The sequence below is a fragment of the Emydura macquarii genome, unplaced genomic scaffold (assembly GCF_026122565.2).
Source record: "Emydura macquarii macquarii isolate MOO-44397 ecotype Brisbane River unplaced genomic scaffold, CSIRO-AGI_Emac_v2 contig_306, whole genome shotgun sequence".
Classification (NCBI taxonomy): domain Eukaryota; kingdom Metazoa; phylum Chordata; order Testudines; family Chelidae; genus Emydura; species Emydura macquarii.
In genome coordinates this window covers 951,042-977,963 of record NW_027130443.1, presented here as the reverse complement: position 1 = coordinate 977,963, position 26,922 = coordinate 951,042, and the positions used below count along the sequence as shown (strand labels likewise).

Sequence of the window (26,922 nt, the reverse complement as noted above, 5' to 3'; positions counted from 1 at the left end):
CACCGGCGACTGTGAACTGAACGGAGAAAGCGCCTCCCCCTCGTGCTGGCGACCGCGACCCTCGGCTCCGTCTCCCCACAGGGACCAGGCAGTTTTACTTCAAAGCCACAGTGCAGATCGCCAAGCCCACACCCAGGGACCAGCTGCTGCCTGCAGGCTTTCGATGGGGCCGGTCGGAGACCGAGAACCCTGGTCGCTGTGGAGAGCTTGCCCGCTCCAGCCCGGATAACCCTGTTCTCAGTGGGGGCAGGTGACAGAACAAGGAGCAATGGTCTCAAGTTGCAGTGGGGCAGATCTAGGTTGGATATTAGGAAAAACGTTTTCCCTAGGCGGGTGGTGAAGCACTGGAATAGGTTAACTAGGGAGGTGGGGGAATCTCCATCCTTCGTGGTTTTTAAGGCCTGGCTCGACACAGCCGTGGCTGGGATGGTTTAGTTGGGGTGGGTCCTGCTTCGAGCAGGGGGCTGGTCCAGACACCTCCCAGGGTCCCTCCCAACTCTCTTCTTCTAGGATTCTTGGGAGGGGCAGAACTTTCCAACGGGGCAACACCGGCTTTAAATCATCCGCACCGGCTTGGCCGGGGCTGGCGGGGTGGGTGGGAGCTCAAGATGGCTGAAAGCGGGTTGGTGCTGCTGGCTGCTGAGTGACTGGCCAGGCCTTGCAGAAGTGGTTTTGCTGCTGGCTGGGCGAATCTAATTGTTAGGACAAACCGCCGGATTTGGGGACTAGCTGCCCCCTCCTTTGCGGGTCGCCCTGATTGAGCCATCTCAGGCTGATTGAGCCATCTCAGGCTCTTAGGGGGGCACGGGGGGAGGTGCGAAGGGTTGTTCTGACCACAAGGCATCTCTAACCTTTGGGGCCCTTGATGAGCTTCACCTCCACGACCTTCTCAGCCAGGGTCTTGCGGCGCATGACATAGAGACGCACAATGCAGCCGGCTTCCTTCAGCGCCTCCACCGCCGTGCTGTGCGTCACCTCCCGCACGTCCACGTCGTTCACAAAGAGGATGCTGTCGTTCACCCTGGTGCAGGGACATGGCGGGGCAGGGGAGGGTCAAGGGGTTTCACAAGGGCGGCGCGGCCAGGGGTCTGGGCGCGCTGGAGCGTGTGGGCGATTGCGAGTGGCGGGGGCCATGCGGGGCGGTGTGACGCGTGCGCATGAGTGAGCATGCGTGCAACGAGCATTTGTGAGCCACAGCAAGGAGCCACTGTGCAGTGGGTGAGCCAGGAGAGATTGTGAACCATGTGCCATGAGCAATTGTGCAAGGAGGGATTGCGTGTGCGTGCCATGGGCGAGTGGGTAATGTGGTGCAAGGAGTGATTGCATGGTGAGCAACTGTGCAAAAAACATTTGTGAGCATCTGCAATGAGCATCTGTGCAATGAGTGTGTGATGAGCAATTGTGCAAGAAGCAATTGTGTGCTCCATGAGTGATTATGTGATGAGCATGCAATGGACAATTGTGCAGCAAATGACTGTGAACATGTGCCATGAGTGACTGTGGGATGAGTGTGCAATGACCAACTGGGTGATAAAAGATTGTGCAACAATTGTGAGCGTCGGCAAGGAGCGATTGTGCAAGGCGTGATTGTGACTGAGTGCCTTGAGCAACTCTGTAATGAGTGTGCGAGAAGCGATTGTGCAGTGAGAGATTAGGAGAGTTGGCAATGCACAATCGTGCAAAGAGTGATCATAAGCATGTGCCAGGAGCGGTTGTGCAATGAAGAATTGTGCAATACATGAGTATGAGCATGGGCGATGAGTGATTGTGCAACAAGTGATTGTGACTGTCTACAGTGAGCGATCTGGTGCATGTCCCGAGTGATTCTGAAATGAGTGTGCAATGAGTAACTGTCAATGAGAGACACAGCGTGCGCAACTTGTGGTTGTGCAAGAACCTGTGAGCACTCAAGGAGCGATTGAGCCCATGAAATGAGTGGTTGTGCAAGTCACTGTGAGCATGTGCAAAAAATGTTTAGCAAACTAGTTTGTACATGTGCCATGAATAATTGTGCGAAGGATTACGCATGTGTACAACCAGCAATTGAACGTGCTATTCTGAGTGCAATGCAATGCGAGTGTGCAAGAGCTGTGGGGTGGGTGTGTGTGTTCAATAAGCCACCGTGTGAGCTACAAGGTGTGCACTTGTGCATATCTGAGGGTTTGTGCAAGTGGCGGGAACGTGCAACGAACAATCACATGAGCACATGTGCACAATCAGTGCACAGCCACACAAGCACTGATTGCACACTCACTCATTGCACATGCTCACACTCCCTTGCACCCCCAGCACGCATGCTCACAATCACTTGCACACTCACTCATTGCAGATGCTCACACAACCTTGCACCCCCACCACACAGGCTCACAATCACTCATTGCCCCCTCCCCACTGCCCAGCCCCCCTCCCCCCCATTGTCCCGCACTACCCTTCTCCCCCAACCCTTCCCCCACTGCCAGCCCCGCTCTAGTGCCCCTCCCCCACTACCCTTATCCCCCAATGCCTCCCCACTGTCAGCTCCCCACATTGTCCCCCTTTGCCCAGCCCTGACCCCTCTCCCAATCCTCCAGACCCTTCTTGGCCCCCCATGTACCTGAGCCGACCGTCCTGAGCAGCTGCTCCCCCTGGGATGATTTTGGTGATGAAGATGCTGGGATCGTCACCAATGTGGGGGTTATCGGTCCCCCCAGCTATGCTGAACCCCAGTCCGGAGTTACCCTGGAGGAGACACCCCCAAAACCTGTCAGCAATGCCCCTTGGGCCAGGCTAGTAGGGGCTGCGGATTGGGATTGAGGGGCACCAGCAGAGCTGGAGGGGGAGCCCCAGAGGCTATGGGTTGGGAGTGAGGGGCACCAGCAGAGCTGGAGGGGGAGCCCCAGAGGCTATGGGTCAGGAGTGAGGGGCACCGGCAGAGCCCTTGGCAGGAGGCATCTGCCTCTGGGGTGCGCTATGCTGAAATTCACCCACAGGACAGAGACGGAAACATGGAGTCTCACCCGTTCCAATGTGATTTCTTCGTACTCCATCTCCCCCTCCGTCCCATTCACCTGGATGGAAAAAGGAGAGGCGGGGCGTGAGAAGAGGGGGGGGTCCCCCGCGTGGCCGAACGAAGGACAAGGGAGGAGAGGCACCCGTGACCCCAAGAGCGAACGGAGGAAGTCAGAAAACGGAAGGAAACGGGGCATCGAAATGGCAGCTGCCAGGAGCCCGAGATCCATTTCCCTGCCTCGAGTGAGACCCAGCACCCCATGGACTCCCCACACAATGGCCCAGGGGGATCTTCTGCCACCCCCCTCATCGACCCGCCCAACCTGGAAAACGGGGCAAGACATACAGACAGGCGTCTCTAGGGAACCCAAGTGGGGTTGGGAGAAGATTTGGGGGCCGGGGGGGAATATGGAGGGGGTTTTGGGGGGATGGCTCCCGGAGATCAACACACACCTGGGAGGAAGCTGCATTGGGCCAGAAACGAGGTGTCACCCCAGCCCCCCAGATCCCCCCGGGGCCCCCCCCACTTGGCTACTCACATACGCCGGTGCCTCCAGCGTGTCCGTGTTGACGATGATGGGGGGGGAATTCGCCTGCCAGAGAGAAGGAGACGGGGGGGTCCCAGCGTGAGGCTGAAGGCAGCTCAGCGGCTTCCCGGCGGCCCCCCCTGAGATACCAGACCCCCCCACGGCCCCTTGCTGCGCGGTGCCAGGACACCCCAGGATGCAGGGCATGGCCCTGCCCACTCCCACCAAGGGGGTGAACGGGTGGGGGGAGATCTGGGGGGCTTTCGGGCCGGAGGAAGAAGATCCCTCCCACTTTGCACCGCGCCCCAGAAGCAGCCGCATCCCAACGGGGCTGGGCAGCCCATGACTGATGGAGGCTGTACCCTGAGGAATCCAAATCGAGCCCAGAAATAGCCCCACAGCCCCCCCAATATCCAAGCCCCAAAATGTGACCCTCTTAAATGTCCCCCCCAATGATACGGCAGCCCTGAAGCACCTGCGGTTTCGCCCCCTCCCCAAATCACGATGCAAAACCAGCCCCCCACGTGTACATGACCCCGTGTGAATCTCCCCCGTACAAAACGATCACCCCAAATATTCACCTGCACCCCCAAAACCAGTGCACAGAACCATCCCCGGACACACCCAGAGCCCCCCCAATTTCACTGCCCCAAACTGACAGCCTCGAAATGCCCCGACCCCACAGACGTGACACCCCCAATGCTGCAGGCTAAAACCTATGGCCAGGCTAGCGGGGGCTGCGGGTCGGAAGTGAGGGGCACTGGCAGAGAGCTGGGATAGCAGCATAACTCTGGATAACCAGCTGCCCCCCCCCCCCAGAGCTGGGCGCATCTCGGCACCGGGGGAGGGGTCCCCATGTACCCAGTCGACCCCACCCCAGAGGTGGCCGCATCGTGGGGGAGGGGAAATGGCCACTCTTCCTTCGCGGGCTCCGCTCCCTGGCGGAAGACGCGACTTTCCCAGCTTCCCCCACCCAGCTCCCCGCCTCGGCAACGGTCACCATGGCGATGCCAGGGAAACGGGACCAGGTACCGCAGGGGGAGGCAGTCGTCGTAGCAACAAGGGCCCCCTCCGCTCCAGATCATGATGCTCTTGGTCCGAGTGCTGCGTCAGCTGATTGAAAAGGCCGATTATTGGGGGGGGGGGGCAGGAAATGGGACATGGGGCCTTTCGCCTCCGGGGGGGTCCACGCTAGTTGCCATTGACCCCCCCCCCCCGGTTGCTCCCCAGCAAGGAGACCCGTCGCTGCTCAGAGATGAGATGCTCGGACACCGGGAGGCGGTTGTGGGGGGGGGGAGATGTGTGTGTGGGGGGGATGTGAGCTGCCAGCCCGGCCCTGGGCCCCCCCTAGATCTGCTGGTGCCCCTCACTCCCGACCCGCAGCCCCGTTAACCTGGCCCTGGGCTCGCTGGCGCAGGACTTTGGCTGGGTGCCAACCCACTAAGAAACCTCCCATCAGCTGGGCTTTTCTGGCAGATTTTAATGTTAGCCTCTTCCACATTCTCTGTCCTCAGCATCTGGCCAGCTTCACCGGGCAGCGAGGGATGCTGGGAAACGCACCTATTTAACTGACTCCCCCAACCCCGCACCCCCACCTCGTCCTGGCTCCCACCACCCCATCCCCAAGCCAGAGAGAGAACCCAGGAGTCTGGGCTCCCAGCCCCTCCACCCCCCCCCCGCTCTAACCACTAGCCCCCGCTCTGCTCCATCTCTGAGGTCGCTCCCAGCGTGGGAGGCTGCATCTGAGAGGAGGACAGAGGGGAAATTTAAAATTCACAGTGTTCCTCACGGAGGTTTCGGATCAATTATTCAGAGCCACTAATGACTCTGTCCTGTTCTCCAGCCACCCCACACAGCAGATCAAAAATACCCAGAACTACACTTCAGCACCGCCCCAGAGGTGGGCGCATCTCGGCGCCGGGCGAGGGGTCCCCGTATAACCAGCCGCCCCCACCCCAGAGGTGGCTGCCTCTCAGTCCACAGTCAGACTTCATGTGCTCTGCTGGCGCCCCTCACTCCCAACCTGCAGCCCCCGCTAGCCGGCCCTGCCCCCCTCAGCTCCGCCGCTGCCCCGCCTCCCAGCCAGGCACCATTAAGGGCCTTTAATGAGCTAAATGGGGCAGCTGGGCTGGAGGGTCCCAGTGCACCAGGCATGTGGGGGGGGAGGGGTTGCAGGGCTCAGGGCGGCCCCGCAGCTTCCCCCATTCATAGGCAGGGATGGTGACGTCAGGGAGCCATCCCCCATGACGTCATGACGGACGCCCCCGCCCCTCCTCCATTCATGGCTCCTCACTCCCGACCCGCAGCCCCGCCCCTCCCTCCTCCCCCGGCTCCGCCGGTGCCCCGCACTCCCGACCTGCAGCCCATCCCCACAACGCTTCCCCCGGATCCCTCAGCCCCCCCAGATTACCACCCGCCGCAGCATTCTCTGCTGCCCCCCCACGTTCCTCTCACCCCCCATGTCCCCACAGCCCCCAAATTGCCCCCGTCCCACCCCCCCTTCACCCCTCCAGCCCCCCCATCCCTTCCCATTGCACCTCCCAGCCCCCCCCCCCCACTGCAACCCCCCCAGGTACCGGCAACCAACCCCCACCTCCCCGACCCGCTTCTCCTCTGCTGTCCCCCACCCCCGCCATCCCTCCCCTCCCCCTTCTGGTCCAGGCCCCCCCCCGCTACCCCTCCCCCCAGCCCCCGGTACCGTGGCCCGGTTCCGCTGCTTCTGGGCCCTGCGGACGTTGCTCAGCAGGCGCCGGCCCATCTTCTTGGCGTACCAGACCGACACCAACATGGCCCCGCTGGGGAAGGGAGTGAGGAGGGGGGGCGGCTCCCCCCCCCCGCCCTGGTCCAGGCCCCCCCCCTTGCAGCTGCCTCAACGGGGGGAGGGAAAACCAGCGCGGGGGAGATTGCTGCCTCCCCCTCCAGCGACCTGGTCCCCCGCCTCCGCGCTCCCCACCCCCGCCGGCTGCAGAGACCCCCCCGCGGGCAGTGACAAGCGCTCGGCGGGGGAGGCGATTTTTCTACCCCTCCATCCGCAGCGGCCCCGGCTTCCCCCCGCCCCCGCCCCCCTTCCTCTATCGCCCCCGCCACGGGGACCGTCGCAGGGACGCGCCGGTGCGATGCTTCTCCCCTCCGCTGTGCGCGGAGAAAAATCCGCTCGGCGGCCGGGAGGGGGCGATTTTTCCGCCCCTCCGTCCCCGCCGGCCGGTCCGAGGCTTCCCCCCCTGCTCCGCCGCCCCTTCCCCCGGCCTCCGAGCCCGCCGGGGGGCCGGGGAGAGACGCGGATCGCGCCTGGATCTTCCCTTCGCGTCTGACGGAGAGAGACTCTCCTGGCACAAGATTGAGCGACGAGGGGGGGGGGAGCGCTGGGGGGGAGCGCTCCCCGCCCCCCCCCCCAGCCCAGCCACCAAAGCCACCCCCGTCCTGTTAACGGGGAATCACAGCCTGGGGTCCCCCCCCCCCCCCGGCCGGGAATCCAGAAGGATGGAATGTGGAAGGAGGGGGGCTCGATTGGGAGGGGGCAGGGAGCCAGCCCCCCAGCTTCACCAGTGCCCCTCACTCCCGACCCACAGCCCCGGCCAGCCCAGCCCTGCCCTGCCCCCCCAGATCTGCCTGTGCCCCTCACTCCCGCCCCCCAGCTCTGCCGGTATCCCTCACTCCCGACCCGCAGCCCCCCACTAGCCCGGTCCTGACACCCCCCCAGCTCTGCCGGTGCCCCTCACTCCCGACCCGCAGCCCCTGCTGCAATTTCAGGGATCCCTGGGCCAGCGCTGAGATGCAGCTGGCTCTGGGGCGCAGCAGTGCGGGAGATGTTGGTTAGGGACAGGAAGCGAGGCAGGTTTTTGTCTCCCATTGACACTGTGTGTGTGTGTGTGTGGGGGGGGGGCTCTCTAGCAAGCCAGACTGGTCCCACCCAAGGGGGAATTGAGCCCGGACACCAGAGTCCTGACACGTGAGCTCCTGGGACAATTAGGGGAATTTAACCAGGACTCCTGGGTTCTGTGCCCGGCTCTGGGAGGGGAGTGGGGGCTAGAATGGGGGAGGGGCTGGGAGCCATGACTCCTGGTTCCTAGTCGTCTATACGTGCCTCAGTTTCCCCTTCTCCAACATGAAAATGGTGTTAATCGCTCGTAGTCGGGGCCGGAGAGAGTCCCGTGCGGTCCCCACAACGGCCGCGCGGTGGCGCCAGCGTCCCGCAGGTCGCGGCTGCAGGGATCCCAGCCCCATTCTACCAGGGCTTTAAGGGAAAGGCCTAGTGGAGGGGGGGCGCCAGCTGGGGTTGTCTGGGAATGTGGGTGGGGGCGGGGGACAGAGCTGGGGGGCAGAGGTGAAGAAAGAAAGGGGGGAGGTGTATGGGGATGCATGGACGGACAGAGGGGGTGTGCGCGGACGGATGGACGGAGAGCAGGAGGGAAGCGAGCCCCGGCTGAATGAAGTGGGGGGGACACTGCTCTGAGCAGGGCCGGGCCGGACGCAGCCCCCAACGTCCCTCGTCTTGTGCCGAGCAGCAGTGACGCCGGGACGGGAACGTGGGACGCCGGGACGGGGAGAGGCCAGGTAAAGGAAGGAAAGGGGCTGGTTGGACGGGAGAAGAAATGAGGGGGAGGGAATGAATAACAGCATGAAAGAAGCCCAGAGCAAAGTCACAGACAGACAGACAAGGATGGACGGACAAGGACGGACAGACGAGGCCTGGCCCATGGGAGAGGCTCTCATCTGTTCCCGCCACTTCCATCCTAGCTTATTTCCTGGGCGTGGGAACGGAGGTCAAGGGCCGGGGGGGGGGGGAACCCCTGCTGCCCCCCACCCAGCGCCCCCCAGCCGGCTGCTTCTGGGCCGCGTCCTCTGGCAACCCTTGGCCAGTCGGGCCCTTAATTGGATTGAGGCAGGAAGGGATTTTCGAGCCGCTTTGGGAGGCTGGGATGGGCTGGCTACGTAAGGGGATGAGAGAGGGCGGGTCAGAACAGCCTCCCCCAGCTCCGGGGGTCCCCCTCACTCCTGACCCGCAGCCCCCGACAGCCCAGCCCTGGGCCCCCCCCAGCTCTGCCTATGCCCCTCACTCCCGCCCCGCAGCCCCTGCTATCCCATAACCCTCTGGAGGACAGGCTGCTATTTTGGGGGTCCCCTTTAGTGCGAGGCCTGTTGTCCTGGCTGCAGCATCCCCACGTAATGAGTGGGGAGCAGTGACAGTGCACCCCCCAAAGCTGCAACAGATCCCCCCGGGGGAATGAGTCATAATGTGTCACTGCACTTTATCCCCCCCCCAAAGGAGCCCCCAAATTCCAAGCTTCACCCCAAGAGCCGTCATCACAACACCCCCCCAACTGTACCCCAACATTTCAAACCTTCAGCCCCCAAATCAAGCCTCAAAAGCCCCCCCAGATCCCATCTGGAAGGGATTTCCCCTGCGAACCTGAACCCCCAAAGTTCAGTCCATGTCCCAGAGGACCCCCCCAGATCCTTGTTTGGCACCAAACCCTGTCCTGAAGCCCACAGTTTCCTTGCATCTCATGCAGCACCTCCAAAATCTCATCCCAGCTGGACCCCCTGAAATTATTATCCCGCACCCCAAAGAGAACTGACCATCTTTTCCCCCGGAGTCCCCCAGTTTCATCTCATCACACCCCCAAAGTTTGCTCCCAACCCCCCCGACTGATCCCCCCAGATTCAAACTGCCCCCCCAAGTGAAGCCCCTATGGCTGCCCCAAGTGCCCCCCAACTCCCAAGCAAACCCACAAACCTCTCCTTGGGTTTGAGACGCCGGCGTAGAAATCTCCCCGTATCTCTTGGTCAAATGCCCACCTCCACCCTTCCCTGGGTCACCGATGCTATTGGGGGGCTGTGCCCCCCACATTCCCCCCTCCCCCCAGCCAGAGTCTGTGCCCCCCAGAAATGGGGTCTGACCCCCCGAGCCGGGACGTGCTCCCCACCCCCATTATAAATACCTCGCCATGGGGTGGAGTGGAAGCTGTGCAGGGAGGTGGTGCTGGGGGGCACAGGGGGGGCGTGCATGGGGGTGGGGGGAGGGAGGGAAGCAGGGTACAGAGAGAGAGACACACACACACAACTAGACACACCCGTCCAGCATTCGCACACACCTAGACACACACCCAGTGAGAGATGCATAAGGTAGACACACACACACACACACCATGTAAACACACAGCTAGACACACACACACTGGACACACACAGCTAGACACATCCGCCCAGCGTTCGCACACACCTAGACACACACCCAGTGAGAGATGCATAAGGTAGACACACACACACAGCTACACACACCCACACCCACACCATGTAAACACACAGCTACACACACACAAATAGACACACACACACACAAAATGCACACACCCATGCTACACATCATGCATACACACAGCAGGCACACCCACACCGCACACAGTGTACACACACACACACACACAGACACAATCTGCCCGCTGAGACACGCGCACACACACTAGGGCCCCGCACCACAACACACTGGTACCCACACAGAAAGACACAAGCCTCACACATACATAGGTCAAGACGCACACGCACACACACATACACACACACCTCTCCCAAGGCAGACTTCCCTAGGATGCCATGATTTCCCTCTTGCCCCTCCTGGGGTGTATATTTCAACACAAGCCCCCAACACCTGAATTACTGCCCCGGGGGCCGGGCGATTCTCCCCCCTCGGCTGGGTGGTCCCATTACCGGGCTGGCTGCTTCAGGCAGGGGTGGGAACCTGGGGCTCTGCCCCAACAGACCCAAATAACCACGCTGCCACACACACGGGCTGGGGTTAGCCCCACTCCTCACACTGACTCACTGCAGGCAGCGACTGAATACAGGAGTCCTGGCTCCCAGCCCCCTGCTCTAACCACTAGCCCCCACTGCCCTGCCAGAGCCGGGGACAGACCCCAGGCGTGTTTATTGCTGATTTTCTCCTGCTGACTAGTAACTAGTGCTGTGTGTGTGTTACATTTCCCTCCACAAACCTGTGAGCACACACACAGGCACACTCAGATACACCCACTGACACTCACACACTGACCCAGACCCACACTGACAGACACACACTGACAGACTGACAAATGCACACCCTGACGCACACTGAGCCTCATACACAGATCCACTGACACACACACAGATCCACTGCTGCACACATACACACAGTGACACACACAGACCCAGTGACACACTCCCAGAGAGCTAGTGGCACATACGCACTCGGGCACACTCTTTGACACCCCTCCACACTGATACACTCACACACACACTGACCCACACACTGTGAAATGGACACACAGACCTGCCCCCACCCCTCCACAGCAACAACTCAAAGGCATACCCTGACACAGGCTGAAGCATGCACACAGGATCCCCTGACACACTCACAGAGAGCTAGTGGTACGCACACCCTGACACACACCCAGGCACACAATGACACATACACATTGCCCCAGATCCACTGACACACACAAACACGCACACAGCAACAAACAAATCCACCGACACACACAAATCTGCTGAGACACACACACAGAGATCCACTGACACACACACACACACAAGTCCACTGGCACACACACGCACGCACACACACACACATGCACGCACACACACACACGTCCACTGGCACACACACGCACGCACACACACACACAAGTCCACTGGCACACACACACACACACACACACACACAGAGCGACACACATGCAGATCCACTGACACACACACACAAGTCCACTGGCGCGCGCACACACACACACACACACACAGATCCACTGACACACACACACACACACAGAGCGACACACATGCAGATCCACTGGCGCGCACACACACACACACACACACAAGTCCACTGGCACACACACACACACACACACACACACACACACACACACACACAGAGCGACACACATGCAGATCCACTGGCACACACACAGATGGATGTGTGATGCTGTCTGGGAGAGAAGGACCCGCTTATCACAACACTGGGCTCAGTACTGCAAAGCCACAAGGAACCTCACACACCAGCCGCGTCAGGCCCCCTGGGAATGGGGGAAATTTGCCAAATCCAGTAACGTGTCCCTGTGTGCATCCGTTCTGCATGCTGAAAGACGTCCGGGATGTCTGCATCTTGAGCGGGGGCCGTATTTCCGGGCGATATCCCAGACAGGACGGCAGCAACCAGCGAACTCAGCATCGGCGCAACGCACTCCGGGAGAGACCCCGATGGCTGCACCACGTGAGTGCCCGGGGCGTGCATATGGACCGGGCCTTTGCCAAGATGCCCGTAAAAGATGCCCGTCTTGTACCCGTTCCCGCTTCTCCCTCCGGATCATCTGCCGGGAAAGCCGGGAAACGAAGGCCAGAGCCCCAGCCGGGTGCTGGCTGTGCACCGGACAAGCTGGCAAATGCCGCAACCCTGGCGGGAAGCTGATCGATGCGGGACGTTACAGCTGCTCTGACCGTTTGACGGCTCTCCTCTCGTTCGCTCCCTTCCTTTTCTAATAAACCTTTCGTTCCGTCGCCAAAGGACTGGCCAGCCATGTGGCGAGGCGGCTGGCCCACTGGGGGGATCAGGAGAACAATTTGGTAAAGGGAACAGAGGTTAAATAACTTCTCTCTTCACCGGGCCCAGTTGCTGACGGGGAGCCAGGGACAGAAATGGAACTGGGGGCGGCGGGTGGGGGCATGTAACACCTTGGTGTAGTTGCACAGTCACCAAATCGGAATCCGGTCTGGGACGGGTTGGGGAATCCAACTGCAGCGCCAGCGCCGGTTCCGGAGCGTCTGCTGCTCTCTCGCAGCCGGCCCTGACCCTGGCATCTTCAGGGGGTGAACTTAGGCATGGCCGGGTCACACCCCTGACACACAAGAGTGACACACATAGATCCACTGAGGCACACTCACACGCACACAGAGACATGTGCAGATCCGCTGACTTGCGCTCCCAAAGAGCTAGTGATTTGCACACTCAGACACACACCCAGGCACGCCCACACGGATATACTCAGACACACTAGCGCACACACACTGACACACACAAATCCGCTGACGCGCACTCCCAAAGAGCTAGTGATGTGCACACTCAGACACACACCCAGGCATGCCCACACGGATATACTCAGACACACACTGACACACACACATTGACACACACAAATCCACTCATGTACACTCCAAGAGAGCTAGTGATACACACACCCAGGCACGCACTCAGACACACACTGGCACGCACACACAGATCCACTGAGGCACACTCACACGCACACAGAGACATGCACTCTCAAGGAGCTAGTGATGTGCACACTCAGACACACACCCAGGCACCCGCCCCCGAGAGGCAGGCCCAGGTGCGGGCTCAGGGAGGGGAGGGCATGGCTGGCAGGGTGGGGGGAGCAGGGCTGGGCCGGCGTCCCCCTTTGCTGGCCGGGCGCCCCCCGCCCCCTCTTCCTACCTTCATGGGGGAGACGTGGGAGTGGGACACGTAGCCGTGGACGCTCTCGATCTGGGACAAGTTCTTCTCGGAGACGTGGACGAGCTCGGGGGCCTTTACCTGGTTGGGGAGGTGCGCCGGGCTCTGCTCCAGGGGCGGGCTGTCTTCATCTTGGTAGCGATATTTCTGCAGGGCGACAAGCCAGCGGTGAGCGCCCCCTGCTGGTCCCCCCTGCACTGCGCCCCTTGCCGGCCCCCAGCCACGCACTGCACCCCGCTGCTCTCTGCCACACAGTGCCCCCCCCCGCTGACCGCCTGCTGACCCCCCGCCGCGCACTGCCCTCTGCTGCCCAGCATCCCCCCCCCCGCTGACCCTCTGCCACGCAGCAATCCCTGCTGGCCCCCCCGCCCCTCCCCCTGCCGCACAGAGTCCCTTGCTCCCCCCCTCCCCCCACTACCCACTGCTAGCCCCCCATTGCACAGCACCACCTGCTGGTCCCCACCGCACAGCACACCCTGCTGGTCCCCGCCGCACAGCGCCCCACTGCACACCCCCACACCCCTCCACACACACTCCCAGCTACTCTAAACACACAGCCTATCACACAAACAGCACAGCATCTCCAGCCACACCCCCAACTCGTCTCCCTCAGCTCCCCAAAGCACCAGCTCCCTCACCCAGCGCCCTTTGACGAAGGGGAGGGGCTATTTAAACCCAACTTCTATTTTGCACTTCAAATAGCGCGGTTCACACTCGGGGGTGGGGGACCCATTGCGCCAGGTGCTGCACAGAATGAGAGATGCTCCTTGAAGAGCTCCCAGTCTAAACAGACAGCAGGCAGGAGGGGAAACTGAGGCAGAGAGTCAGTGACTTGTCTCTGGTCACACAACAGGCTCAGTAGCAGAGTGGGGAGTATACGCCGGGCTTCCTGGGCCCTGGACCAGTGGCTGTTCCACTAGACCCCATAAAGAACCAGGTATCACCGGCGATAAAAAAGGTTGACACTTTGCGTCTCCCCCAATTTTTGAACCCCTCTAGCTCAAAACCTCTACGCTGCCGAAAGCCAGAACTATACTGACAGCCGGGGCTCAGCGAGCCTGCTGGGGTTAGCCCATTATTTTGTTAATCAAGCAAACGAGAACAAAAATCATTAACATTGTTCCTCACAGGAAAACTTCCACGCTCAGTGAATCGGCCAAACGTGTTCGAACCAGTGGCAAGATGGGATCCCGCCCAGCCACCCCTCGTCCGGCATGTTCTGCGCACACAAAAATCGGAAGCGGAAAACGGCACATGGATTTTGCTAGTCCCGCAAGCTCGCGTCTCGCCATTTTTTGAACATCATGAGCTTAAAAGCTACATGCTGTAGAAAGGCTCAGATTTGTCCCCAGTGAGAACTCAGGACCTATCTGGAGTTAACGTGCTATTTTGTTAATTAACGAGAAGAGAAATAAAAATAAGTAGCTCTTTTTCATAAATAACCCCCCACACAATGGCCAACCGGTCAACCCATTTTTAGTGGCTCAGGACAGAGACACAATCCAGCCATCTGCCCCCCAGCAACGTTCCCTGCATTTGAAATTGGGGGGCAAACACGAGGAATGGATTCTTCCAGTCTGGGAATATTGCGTCTCACCATTTTTTGAACGTATCTACTTTAAAAACACCATAGAGTAGACAGCCAGAAACCTGCATCTAGCAAGAGCTCTCAGGTCTCTCTGGAGTTAGCTTGTTATGTGGCTCATTAACATAACGAGAGAAAAATAATTAGCAGACTGCATCATAACTGAATTCTGCCATGCAATGGTTTTCAGATGATATGGTAATCGCCCTGGTATAGGATGTTGAATAGAATGATAGAGTACACAAGCCCATGTCTTTTTCTGACTGCTGTAGAAAGGGAATTCAGCCCCACTATTTCTCAGACACCTTTCAATATCCTGAACTCTTTGGAAATCTAAATCGCTAGTTTTTGGTGCCCAAGAGGGAGCAGTGTCTGTCTGAAATTACAGCCCTAATAATTTCAACACAAAACAGCAGCCACCACATTAAAACAGAAAACCAGACAAATAGACTACCTGACCCCATTTGGCAAGCCACCACCCACTGCAAAGAACACTCAACGCATCCACCTAACGCAAAGATGACCCATTACAAAGACAATTCAACACAGAGAAGATCCAGTGCAAAGACCCGACATAAGGATAACTCAACACAGAGATAATCCACCACAAAGATGCAATACCAAGATGACCCAAGGAAAAGACCCAACATAAGGATGACCCAACACACAGACAACCCAATAAAAACGTCCAGTTCCAAGACAACCCAACAAAAAGATCCAACACAAGATCCAATACAAAGACGACCCAATGCGAAGACCTGACATAAGGACGATCCAACACAGAGACAACTCAACACAAAGATGACCGAATGCAGAGATGACCCAACTCAAACATCCAATATCAAGACAACCCAACGCAAAGAAAACTCAACACAAAGATGATCAACTAAGGGGTAGAAGGTTGAATTTCCAGGGCTCAGTCAATCCAATGCTAGTCAACATCTTTGTCGACGATCTGGAGGAAAATGATGGGGAATTCATAGATCCATAGGCCCAAAGAGACCATCAGTTCTTGTTCTGCCTGTCTCCACTAGATTCAAGAGTCCTTTAGGATTTGGGATTTTCTCTCCATGAAGATACTGATGCCTTGTAACCAAGTCACCTCTGGAATGATTTTTGGAGAAGCTAACCAGATGGAGCGCCTTCAGTCTAGGGCATTTTCTCCAATTCTCTGATCATTTTTCTCTCTCTTCTTGGCACGCTCTCCACCATCTCTTCTTTGTCTCTGCCCAACCTACCCTCCAATCCAGATCACTCTGTATAAGGGCCCTCCTCTTTGCTTCCCACCCCACCAGCTGTTGAATCGCCTGCTGACTCTCCAGGCCAGCATAAAGATGACTCAGCACAAAGACCACCCAACCCAATGATCCAATCCAAAGATGACCCAATTGAAAGGTGACTCAGCGCAAAGACTACCCAGGGCAAAGACAACACAGACACCACCCAGGGCAAAGACAAAGTTGCCCCAGTGCAATGGTGACTCAGTGCAAAGACTCAACAATCAGACGACTCAAAATGTTCCCATCTAAAAACTGCTTTTTAAGTTGTGGACAAACCATTTCTCATTCGCCCCCTTTCTCCCCGGCTGGAGCGTCTCTGCTTCTCATGGGAAAATGGAATGTTTTATCAAAACGCCCGATGCCCAAAATCTGAAAAAAAAATGGGTAATGGGGGAAAAAATTCTATCTGGAAATGCCACCACAGTGCCTCATGAGAGTTCGAGTTGAGAGGCCTGATTCTGGGGTTCCCCAACTGGACTATTTCTCCCACAATGCACCACAGGAAGTCCCATGGTGGCACAGAAGGCGTGGGGGAAATGTGGTGCATTATGGGAGGGGCTATAGAGGACAATAGGGGAATGAGTCATCTGATCTACAGCTCCCATGAAACATTTCCGAATTGAAATAGTTTGGGTTTTGGTCAAGGTATTTCAGCCTGAGATCAGGGCTTCGCTGTGCCAGGTGCTGCACACATCAGTTGTAATAACTAGACCCACAAATTGACTCTAAGTGTGAGTGAAAAGTGAGTGAAAGCTCAAGAATGTGTCACAACAACCTGTAACAACAAATGTCGATTGGACAATGGGTGCAAAAGAGAGACAGAAAAACAGAAGTAATCCTAACAGAAAGGCCTCCTTATGTAACTCAAGGACTGCGGTGAAGTCATGCCTGATAAAAAAGAGAAGCGTGGGATCCCAAATCAATGGGTCAAAATTGGTTTGTTGGAAATTACGCCTAATTAGTGGACAAAATAAGGAGGGTGTGGGTTATTCCACCCATCGCACCCTTTAGGGGTTCTTAAAAGGAAAGACTGTGGGGGAGAAATTAGCAGACGCAGCAGCTTTCTGCCAACAACCACAGCAGCAAATTTCACCACCATGGCTGTTATCCCCACCATCTCCTGGGACCCTGGGATCTATCATCATGCTGTTGGGCTCGGAAGAACAGAGTGAAGAAAGCCACACAAACAACCTTCCTGAACCCATTTCCCAAGCTGCAACCTAACAAAAGGATGACCCAACACAAAGATGACCCAATGCAAAAAGCCAGCATAAGGATGGCCCAACACAGAGATGACCTAACGCAATGACCGAACATGAGTATGACCCAACACAAAGACGACCCAATGCAACGACCCAACATGAGTATGACCCAATACAGAGATGACCCAATGCAATGACCATCCGATGCCAACACTCAACACAAAGACGACCCAACACAAAGAGCCAACTTAAGGATGACCCAACAGACAACCCAACAGAATGACTCAACATAAGGATGGCCCAATACAGAGAGGACCCAACGCAACGACCATTCGATGCCAACACCCAACACAAAGATGACCCAACACAAAGATCCAACGTAAGGATGACCCAACACAGAGATGACTCACTACAACCTACCCATAGCACCACTGAGTCTGCAAGATCAGAGTGAAGAAACAACACAAATATACTAGCCAACCCCATTCCCCAAACTGCCACCCAAGGTAAAGACCACCCAACACAAAGACCACCCACAGCAAAACCCAACACCGAGAGGATCCAGTGCAACCCCCCACTGTCTACTGGACCCCTAGAATTTATCACAACACTGATAGGCCTTGCGGATCAGAGTGAAGAAAACCACACAAACGGACAAACTGGCCCCATTCCCCAAATGGCCACCCAACACAAGGACCACCCGATGCAAACACCCAACGTAACGATGACCCAATGCTAAGACCCAACAGAAGGATGACCCAACACAGAGCCAACCCAATACAAAGATGACCCAGTGCACAGACCCAAAACAAAGATGGCCCCCTGCAACCTCCATTGTCTCCTGGGACCTCCTGAGGTCCCTTCCAACCCTAATCTTCTATGATCTGTCATAACACCCTGTGAGATCAGAGTGGAGAAAACCAAGCAGAGACTAGCTGACCCTATTCCCCAAGCTGCCACCCACGCAAAGACCACGCAAAGACCACCACGCAAAGACCACGCAAACACCCAGCACAATACATCATCCTGAGCCTGAGGTGTCCTGACCCAACCGGGCCAAGAGAGGGACCCAGATGCCCGAAAAACCAGGGCTGTGAGACTGTCACCTTCCTCCCCGTTTGTGTGTCCTTTTCTTTCCACACCTTATTTCTTCGCTTTCCTATCCCTTCTTTTGGCCTTCTGCCTAATCAGAACGCGGCTCAACGGGCCAGGATGGTCCATTTTGCAACGCTGCCCGAAGCTGCCGCTCATGGCAAAGCCAAGGCCCCAGCCAGCCCAATGCCGGTACAAATTTGCCGGCTCTTGGACTGGCCAACCAGACAGTCGGCTGGGCCGGTGTTTAATTTCCAGGTTGCAAGGGAAAGGTGGCACCAGAGACTGTTTCCTGATCTTTTCTCTCCCCTCCTGCGCACACTTGTTTTGTTTCGGCCATGTAGGGAACGGGCTCGGACTTTAACAGCAGCAGCGACGACGCCAGCTCAATCTCCTGCTCATTCCCCCCCCAAAAGGACAGTCATTACCATCTTTAATCCCAGCTAAGCAACTGTCAGATGAGAGATTTCTCCGGCTAAAGGGACAGGGAACAAGGGATGTCGTTCAAATTACAGCTTTACTTAATACTCGATACTTCAGATGTTGCAGCTGGTTTCCCCACATCATTCCGGAGCCCGAACCCTGAACCTGCTTCACACCTGTTTCATGGCGGACAAGTTTTGGGGTCACGTTAACACCTTCGGCTCTTTGGGCTCCCTGAGGCCGTCTAAATGAACGCCACTGCTTCCCCCCGACAGAGCTCGCACCCTGCCCCCAAATGGGGCCAGGGGCTGCCCGGCCCCATGCGGAGCGACAATCCTCGCCAGGAATGGCTGGCACAAAAGGCTGGTGGGGAAACTGAGGCACAAAGAAGGGCCATGTCTAAAGGCAGACAGCAGGTCAGGGCAGAACTGGGAATCGGATTTAGATGTCCTCACCTCCCCTCCCCCCCAGACTTCACTCCCCTCAAAGAGCCGGGGATAGAATCCAGGAGTCCTGGCTCCCAGCTCCCCCTGCTCTGACCCACAAGCCCCCATTCCCCTTCCAGAGCCAGGAAGAGAACCTAGGACCCCTTCTCAGAGGCAGAGAGAGAACCCAGGAGTCCTGCCTCCCAGCCCTGTCCCTGCTCTACCCACTAGACCCCACTGCCCTCCTGTAATACACAAGCGGCCCCCTGCACTGACAGAGGAAGCAGCGGTTCCAAGTATTAATTCTTAGAAAGACGCCAGCAAAGCATCTCCCTCCTCTGATCTCATGTCACTGTGGACCCCCCCCCCAAATCCCACACTTCCATCCCCACCAGCTCAGGTCACGCAGGGGCTTCTGCCTCCCCCCGCCACAGCTCCGGTAACCCCCTTTCTCCCGGGCCCTGCACCCCTTCCTTCACACTCCTGCCCAGGAGTGAGGGGAACCAGCAGTGATGGTGGGGGGGGGCCCTGGGATGGGGGTGGCAGGGAGCTGGCCCCCCGTCCCCTCCCCGCTGGCCCGCCCCGGGTGGTTCCCACCCAGCTTTGCTGGTCTCAGCAGATTAGTTTCTCTAATCCCCGACGCACGGGCGCTCCAGGACGGTCTAAGGACGTGAAGCCAAGATTGAACATAGCTTGGGAACTGCCCTGCCCCCTACCCCAGCCCAGAGAGCCCTCCAGCCCCCGCTCCCCGCCCCACAGCCTCCCTCCCTTTGCCCAGAGCAGCCTCTCCCAGCCCCACAGCCTCCGCCTTCTGTCCCACAGCCCCCCGCCCCCAACTCCGGCCCCATCCCAGCCCTGGGACCTGGCTGGGGGGTTTGGGGTGGGGTCGGGGGGGCTGTGGGTCAAATTGAATTTCCAGCCCGGTATCCAGAATCTGGCCCCAGTGACTTTCCCAAAGTCGGAAAACAGCCCAGAACCGCTGCTCAGCCGGTACCAGAACCGCAGCCAAACTGGTACCAGAACCGCTGCTCAGCCGGTACCAGAACCGCAGCCAAACTGGTACCAGAACCGCTGCTCAGCTGGTACCGGAGCCACAGCCACACTGGTACCGGAACCGCTGCTCAGCCGGTACCAGAACCACAGTGACACTGGTACCAGAACCGCTGCTCAGCTGGTACCAGCGCCCCGGCCAAACTGGTACCAGAACTACTGTGCATTTGGTACTAACACCCCAGCAAAACTGCTACCAAAATCACTGCTCCAACACTACCAGTGTCCCAGCCAAACTGGTACCAGAACCAGGCCCAAGACATGCCAGGCCCTTGCCCAGCCCGGATCGGCTCTGTCTCTGTGCCAGGTGGACCCGGCGCCAGAACCCCAAGTCAGCACCAGGCCAGAGCCGCAGGGCAAGAACAGAGCCAGAGCCCACCCGGATCAGAACACGGGGCCTCAGCCCATGCCCCAGCCTGGGACCCACGTTCACCCCCACTGCCCCCCACTCCCCAGCCTCCAGCCCCCCAAACCCTCCCCCAGGATCCCAGTTCACCCTCCTCTGCTCCATGCATCCCCCCAACGAGGGTCCCCCATCCCCCCCTTTACAATCCACTGCCCCCCCCACACACCTGCAGCCCCCCCCCACAGCCCCCCCGGGGGGTACCTTGCACCCGAACATCAGGGACAGGGTCCGGTTGCTGCAGATCACTTTGCACTGGCACATCACGGGGGGGAAGCAGCCCAGCTTTCTGAAGGGGGGGGACACGCCGTTCAGCCCCATGGCTCCCGGGGGGCGGCGGGGGGGACTCGGATCCTCCCCCCCCCGGCACCGCAGCGCCCCCTACCGCCCCCTCCCCCCTTGGCCGGTGGGGGGAGGGTCCCCCGGCATCTCTCCGCCTTGCACCCGGCCCCAGCCCGACCGCGATGTCCTTCCAGTGATCTTCGCCCCCCTCCGGCCGGGCCGGCCCCCTTCCCTTCCCTCCCCTCCTCCAACCCCCCCACGGCCCTCCCCCTCCTCCCTGCCTCCCCTACGTCCCTCCCCCCACGTCCTTGCCCCTCCCTCCCTCTGCATCCGTCCGTCCCCCTCTGGCCCCCCACAGCCCTCCCCCTTTCCCCTCACATGCCCCCTCCTCCATCCAGCCCTGCCCCCAGCGGGTGACGTTGCTTCACGGGCGCCGGGGACACTCACCCCAGCGACACCCCAGAAACTGGGCCGTGGGGGCTGTTCCCCTCTAGGGGGCGCTGGCTCTCATCTGGCCCCACGGCGGGGTCCCAGCTGGCGCAGGGAGAGGGGCGTGGGGGAAGTTGCGGGGGGCCCACCCCACCCCGCTCGCCTCTGCCCGCCCTCCTGCCCCCCAGAAGCCAGCCGGCCAGACCCGGATTCAGCTCAGCATCCAGACCTGCCCCCCCCCCACCTGGGGCAGCCCCCCAGTTTAACCAGAAATAGGGGCAGCGCGAGGGGAAGCACAGCCCGTGCCCCATTGCAGCGGGCAGGACAGAAGCACGGGGGGGGGGGGCAGGCAGCGCCCCCTGCTGAGCCCCCCACGTCCCGCAGCCCAGCGCCCCCTAGTGCCTGCCAGGGGAGAGCGCCCCCTGCTGAGCCCCCCACGCCCTGCTCCCCACATCCCAACGCCCCCTAGTGCTTCTGAATTATACTTAGATAGACAGACAGACAGAGGGGGTGTATGGGGATAGGTGGATGGATGGATGGATGGAGGGGTATAAGGGGTGGATAGACAGACAGACAGACAGAGGGGGTGTATGGGGATAGGTGGATGGATGGATGGGTATAAGGGATGGATAGACAGACAGACAGAGGGGGTGTATGGGGATAGGTGGATGGATGGATGGGTATAAGGGATGGATGGATAGACAGACAGACAGACAGACAGGGGGTGTATGGGAATAGGTGGATGGATGGAGGGGTGTAAGGGATGGATAGACAGACAGACAGACAGGGGGTGTATGGGGATAGGTGGATGGGTGGATGGATGGAGGGGTATAAGGGGTGGATAGATGGTTGAAATATCAACCCCACCCCAGCCGCCCAGCTCGGATTCAGTCCCACCAGCATATCCCAGTACATCCCAGTCTGGCTGTGGGGGGAGGAGCCGTCTCATAGCTTGGCCTGCAGTGCCCTCTAGGGGACTCATCTGGAACACACACCGTGTCCCTCCCATTCTCTATAGCAAACTGGGGGTGGGGGCCCCCACATCCCTCCTCCCCCAGATCCCTACTCAACTCCCTCCTCCATCTTCCCCCCTCCTACACTCCTGCCCCCCAGATACCTCCACCCATCACTCCCTTACGCCCCTCCCCAAGCACTTTTGCCCCACCCTCCTCCCTATCTGCCCCTCCTTCCCCCCCCCCACCTGCCTGGCAAACAGCCCCCTTCCCTGCGGGTCTTGCAGGCATGCTCACCTCTAAACTCCAGCTCTAATCAGCTAACTATGAGACAGGGCCAGGTACCATCCCCTCCGCCAGCCCCACAGGACCCCCTTCCCCTGCTCCGGCTGAGTCCTGGCTCCCAGCCCCCTGCTCTAACCTCTAGACCCCACACCCCTTCCAGAGCTAGGGAGAGAACCCAGGCCCCCTGCTCTAACCCCACAGCATCACACACTCACATTCCCACCAAGTCACACTCGTTTACCATCAGCCAAACACTCACCCATTCAAGGAATAAAGCACGTGGTTAGTGTCACGCCCCCCCTCTCTCTCACACACATGGGCACACTCACAGGAATGTACACACACTTCACAACACAATGCCTCTCACTCCCTCACACTCACATACACGCAGAGACACAATCCCAAGTACCCACACATACTTCACACCACAATTCCTTCCATGCGTACCCACACCCCGACACAATTCCAGCTGCACACATATACCCTACATAATGCCAGCCACACACACACACACACACACACACACAATCCCAGATGCATGCATGCACACACAAAACCACAATCCCAGGTACACACATACACTGACACAACAATCCCAGCTACACACACGCCAGCACAGTAGGACACCCTCGCAACGCATCCACCGCAGAGCAGGGAGCACCTCTCAAGCAGGGCACCCTGTATGACCCATCGGTTCCCCACTAACATGCCCAGGCCCTACGAGCTAGAATCGATGGGTGTCGAATACGACACCATGTCATGCCCCAAACCGGGGGGGGGAAGTGTCTCCTCCCGGGTCTCTCCGGCCAGGGAACTAGAACTGGCAACCTTTGAATCCAGCACCACAATGCCCTAGAATCTGACAAGAGCCACTCCACTGACTCAGACACCCGTAATGCACAACCAAGCCACTTGGGGGAGACAAAACTATGCCTTGTCCCCCTTCCTACATTAGCTACTCTAATCCGAATTCTCTCCACAAGGACGCTTAAAGACAGGTGTCAGCTATTTAAACCAGTTTTGTTAACTGGCTACGTCGGTTTGTTCATTGACGTGTTTGTCTACATGGGAAATTAATCCAGATTAACAGAAGGTGGGAAATTAATTCAGGTGAACAGGAAAAGAGGGATTTAATCCAGATAAATGGACATTAGAAATTTACTATGGATTAATGGAAAATGGGAATGGAATCCAAATGATCAAAAAGTGGGAATTGAGTCTAGATTAAGGGAAAGTGGGAATTTAATCCGGATTATCAAATGGTGAAAATTGAACCCAATTATCAGATGGTGGAAACTGAATCTTAATTTTCAGAATGTGAGAATTGAATCCAGATTAAAGGAAGGTTGGAATTTAATCCATACTAATTGAAAGTGTGGATTTAATCTGGATCAGTGGAAGGTGTGGATTTAATCCATATTGACAGAAAGTGAGAAAACAACATGGATTCTCAGAATGTGTTCATTTAATCTGGAGTAAGACCATCCCATGTAGACACTCCCATTCATTCAGGTTAGTATAATTCACTTCCAAAGCAGAGGAATTCTAAAAAAGTCCAATTGGTTTTGCTTTCAGAGTAGATTGCACATCTGAATGGCCACTGCAGACAATTTCTCCATGTAATCAGTGAATGAGCTCAGTGTTGACACGTACAGCTCCTACCGTAACAGAGCGCTGACCTGTGATATTTCAGGAGCTATCACAATTGAAACAATAAATCATAATCCTGTATTGACAGCAGGATAAATAAGGATTGAGGTTTGGTAGAAAAATTGGAGGTGGGGGGGGTTCATTCCAGATTGAAAATAAAATGAGTAAATTTTTGGTGAATCAAAAAGTTGAAAGAAAAATCATTGCGTGTCAAGGATTCCAATTTTGAGACTTTTAAAATTTTTCACACAGTTAATACATTTCAAATTCAAGGATCTTGCAGGGGAAAAAGTAAAGCTGAAGCAGAAAGATTCAAAAATGCCACAAAACCTTTTGATCTTTGCAGAGTTTTTTGCAGATTTTTTTTTTTAAATTTTTGCAGATTTTTAAAAACGTACATACTGGTTTACTTTATTTTTTGCAGCATTTTTCTGTATTTACGTTAGATGCATTTTATTTCACATTTGCAGGTGCTTTTTTTCCAGAATGTTTAGTTCATTTTTGCCATTTCTTTGCAGATTTCTTCATTTATTTTTGCATACCTTTTATTTATGTACGTCATTTATTCCTGCAGATTTTTTATCTTTGCAGAATTATTTGTTTACTTTCTTTTTATTTAATTTTCACAGATGATGTATTTATTCTATTGCATTTTTGCAGATTTTTAAAACTTATTTCATTCTCCTTTTGCATAATATTTGCAGAACTTATTTATTTGTTTTATTTTTGCAGGTTTATTTTTTTTCAAATTTGTTTCATTGTATTTTTGCAGATTAACTTTTTGCAGCATTTCTTTATATATAAAATGTTACGTTTATTTTACTTTTGTAGATTTTTAATTTATTTATTCCATTTTCTTTTTGCCTTTATTTTGCTGATTTTTTAAAAAACATTTTTATTTTTGCAGGTTTTCTGTCTTTATTTCATTTTCTTTCGCAGATTTTTTTTGCATTGTTTTTATTTCTTTTCCTTTTGCGGATTTTTTTTCCAGAATTTGTGTCTAGGGTTTGTTCATTGTTGAGGGTTTTTTTTCCCCACCCAAAACAATTCAGAAAATCCTCCAACAGGCAGCTCGCGGGCCAAATCCAGACCATCAGATGCTTTTGAACGAACCCCAAAATCTTTTCATGTATTCATTATCATTAATTATTATTTTCTTCTCTGGAATTCCAGATCTTGACTATACCTGTACCAAGAAATTTGGACCTTGACAACAAATAATTGACTAACTACGACCTACACACAACCACAAAACCATTCAGCGTCATTGAATCTGTATTTTTCACTGAAAAAACCCCCCAAAATCCAACTTAAAAATGTCAACCGGCCCGTCATCATTTAAATTCACGCAGCTAAGTTTCCAGCGAAAATTCAGTTGGGTTGCAAGGGTCATGGTGGATTCTCCACCGCAGGCAATTTTTAAATCAATAGTGGACGGTTTCCTAGCAGATCCGCTTTAGGAATGAATTCGTGGAAGGCTGCTGGCCTCTGTGATCCAGGGGGTCTGACTATATGATCTGTTGGTGCAATTCCTTCTTTGGGGCAACTCCTGCACATATCAAGAATACATCAACTCACTGTTTTGGGGGAATTCATCCTCAGTATCTTATTCCGGCATAAGCTTCCCAGGTGGACGCTTCATTCTGAAATCAACATCAGTTTTATTTCGCTGGAATTCCTCTGCTTTGGAAGTGAATCAAACTCAGCCGAAATAATGGGGTGGCCACACAGGATAATCCAGATTAATTTCCTCCGTGTAGACGGAATTTTTGGTTCTTTGTGGAAACGTCCTTTGCCTTCCAACATCTAATCTGCGGAGTTAGAATCGAATTGGTCATAGCTTCTCCAGTGGAATAAAGCAACTGAAGGGGTAGAAAAATGTTTCTTCTTTCCCAAGCTCTCTCTGGATTTTGTACCTTTAATCCCGTGGAAAAGAAGAGGTAAGAGATCAAGGCAAAACGGGGATTTAAAAAAATTTGGGTAATAATAAAATTAAAAAAAAAATCTCCGAAACGGTAGGCTTTTTTTGGGGGGGGGGAGGTGGAGGGGGGGAAACCCCCTACTCATAAAACAAAAAAAAAAAGACAAATTTTGTGGATTTTTTTTTTTTTTTTTTGCTCTGAAAAAAATTAGTTTCCAGTGGAATGGTGCATTTCAGAAAAAAGAAATTCCTGGGGGGAAAGTGTGATTGTTCCTACACCAGAAGAGAGTCTCACCTATTAACTCACACGCACAGATGGGAAGAGGTAGGCAAATAAATACCATTCACCTTGTTTTACAGCCCTAGGCATCTGACACTTGGAGAGAAGTTTCACTCAGTGAGTCCCAGTAAACATGGGGATAGAAACCAGGAGTCCTGGCTTCTAGCTCCCTGGCTTTGACCACTAGGCACCACTCCCCTCCCAGAGCTTGGGATAGAACCCAGGAGTCCTGGTGCCTAATCCTCCTCCCCCTAGTGCCACACTGGGGTATTGGAATCAGCTCAGACCTCCAAGGGAAAGTACGTTTTGATTGTCTTGTCCCCGCGGCTGCTGCAACTCAAGTTAAGTTACCAGACTTGGATTGACCAGGGAAGAAAACATATTTAAGCCACGTGCAAAAATTGCTGCGGGCTGGCTCTTGGAACAACCGACCGGCCAGAACCTACCGTCTTGATTCAGTGACGCTACGGGCCATTCGTGGCAGCTGCGGATTTGGTTCCCATGAAACTATGCCAATTTATACAGGCCGCACTATGCATCCATGCAGCACCCAGCACAAAAGGGCTTTGATCTCGGTCTCAGGCAGGGTGAGTGGGAAACTCTACGGTAACTCTATGGCTGAATTGAAACGGGACCAGGTCTGAGGCCTTCTTACTACTGAACGGT

The 26,922-nt window shown here is 56.0% G+C and overlaps 2 protein-coding genes across 5 annotated transcripts in view; one reads left to right on the top strand and one right to left on the bottom strand.

Moving 5' to 3' along the window:
• TMEM256 (transmembrane protein 256) overlaps positions 1-26,922 on the top strand; it is a 159,514-nt gene that overhangs the window by 56,981 nt on the left and 75,611 nt on the right. The gene's annotated exons all lie outside the window — the stretch shown is intronic.
• Positions 1-26,922, bottom strand: part of DLG4 (discs large MAGUK scaffold protein 4) — a 52,510-nt gene that overhangs the window by 11,098 nt on the left and 14,490 nt on the right. The window contains exons 1-6 of one of the 4 annotated variants that reach the window (XM_067555609.1): positions 20,661-20,791; positions 12,979-13,143; positions 3,528-3,581; positions 2,997-3,047; positions 2,594-2,718; positions 852-1,021 (exon numbers count right to left, since the gene is read on the bottom strand). In XM_067555609.1, coding sequence (XP_067411710.1) covers positions 852-1,021; positions 2,594-2,718; positions 2,997-3,047; positions 3,528-3,581; positions 12,979-13,143; positions 20,661-20,777 — 682 coding nt within the window. In that variant the 5' untranslated portion in view covers positions 20,778-20,791. Of the gene's footprint in view, positions 1-851; positions 1,022-2,593; positions 2,719-2,996; positions 3,048-3,527; positions 3,582-6,213; positions 6,539-12,978; positions 13,144-20,660; positions 20,792-26,922 lie in introns of those variants that run through there. The other 3 variants (XM_067555628.1, XM_067555618.1, XM_067555636.1) reach the window with 3 other exon arrangements.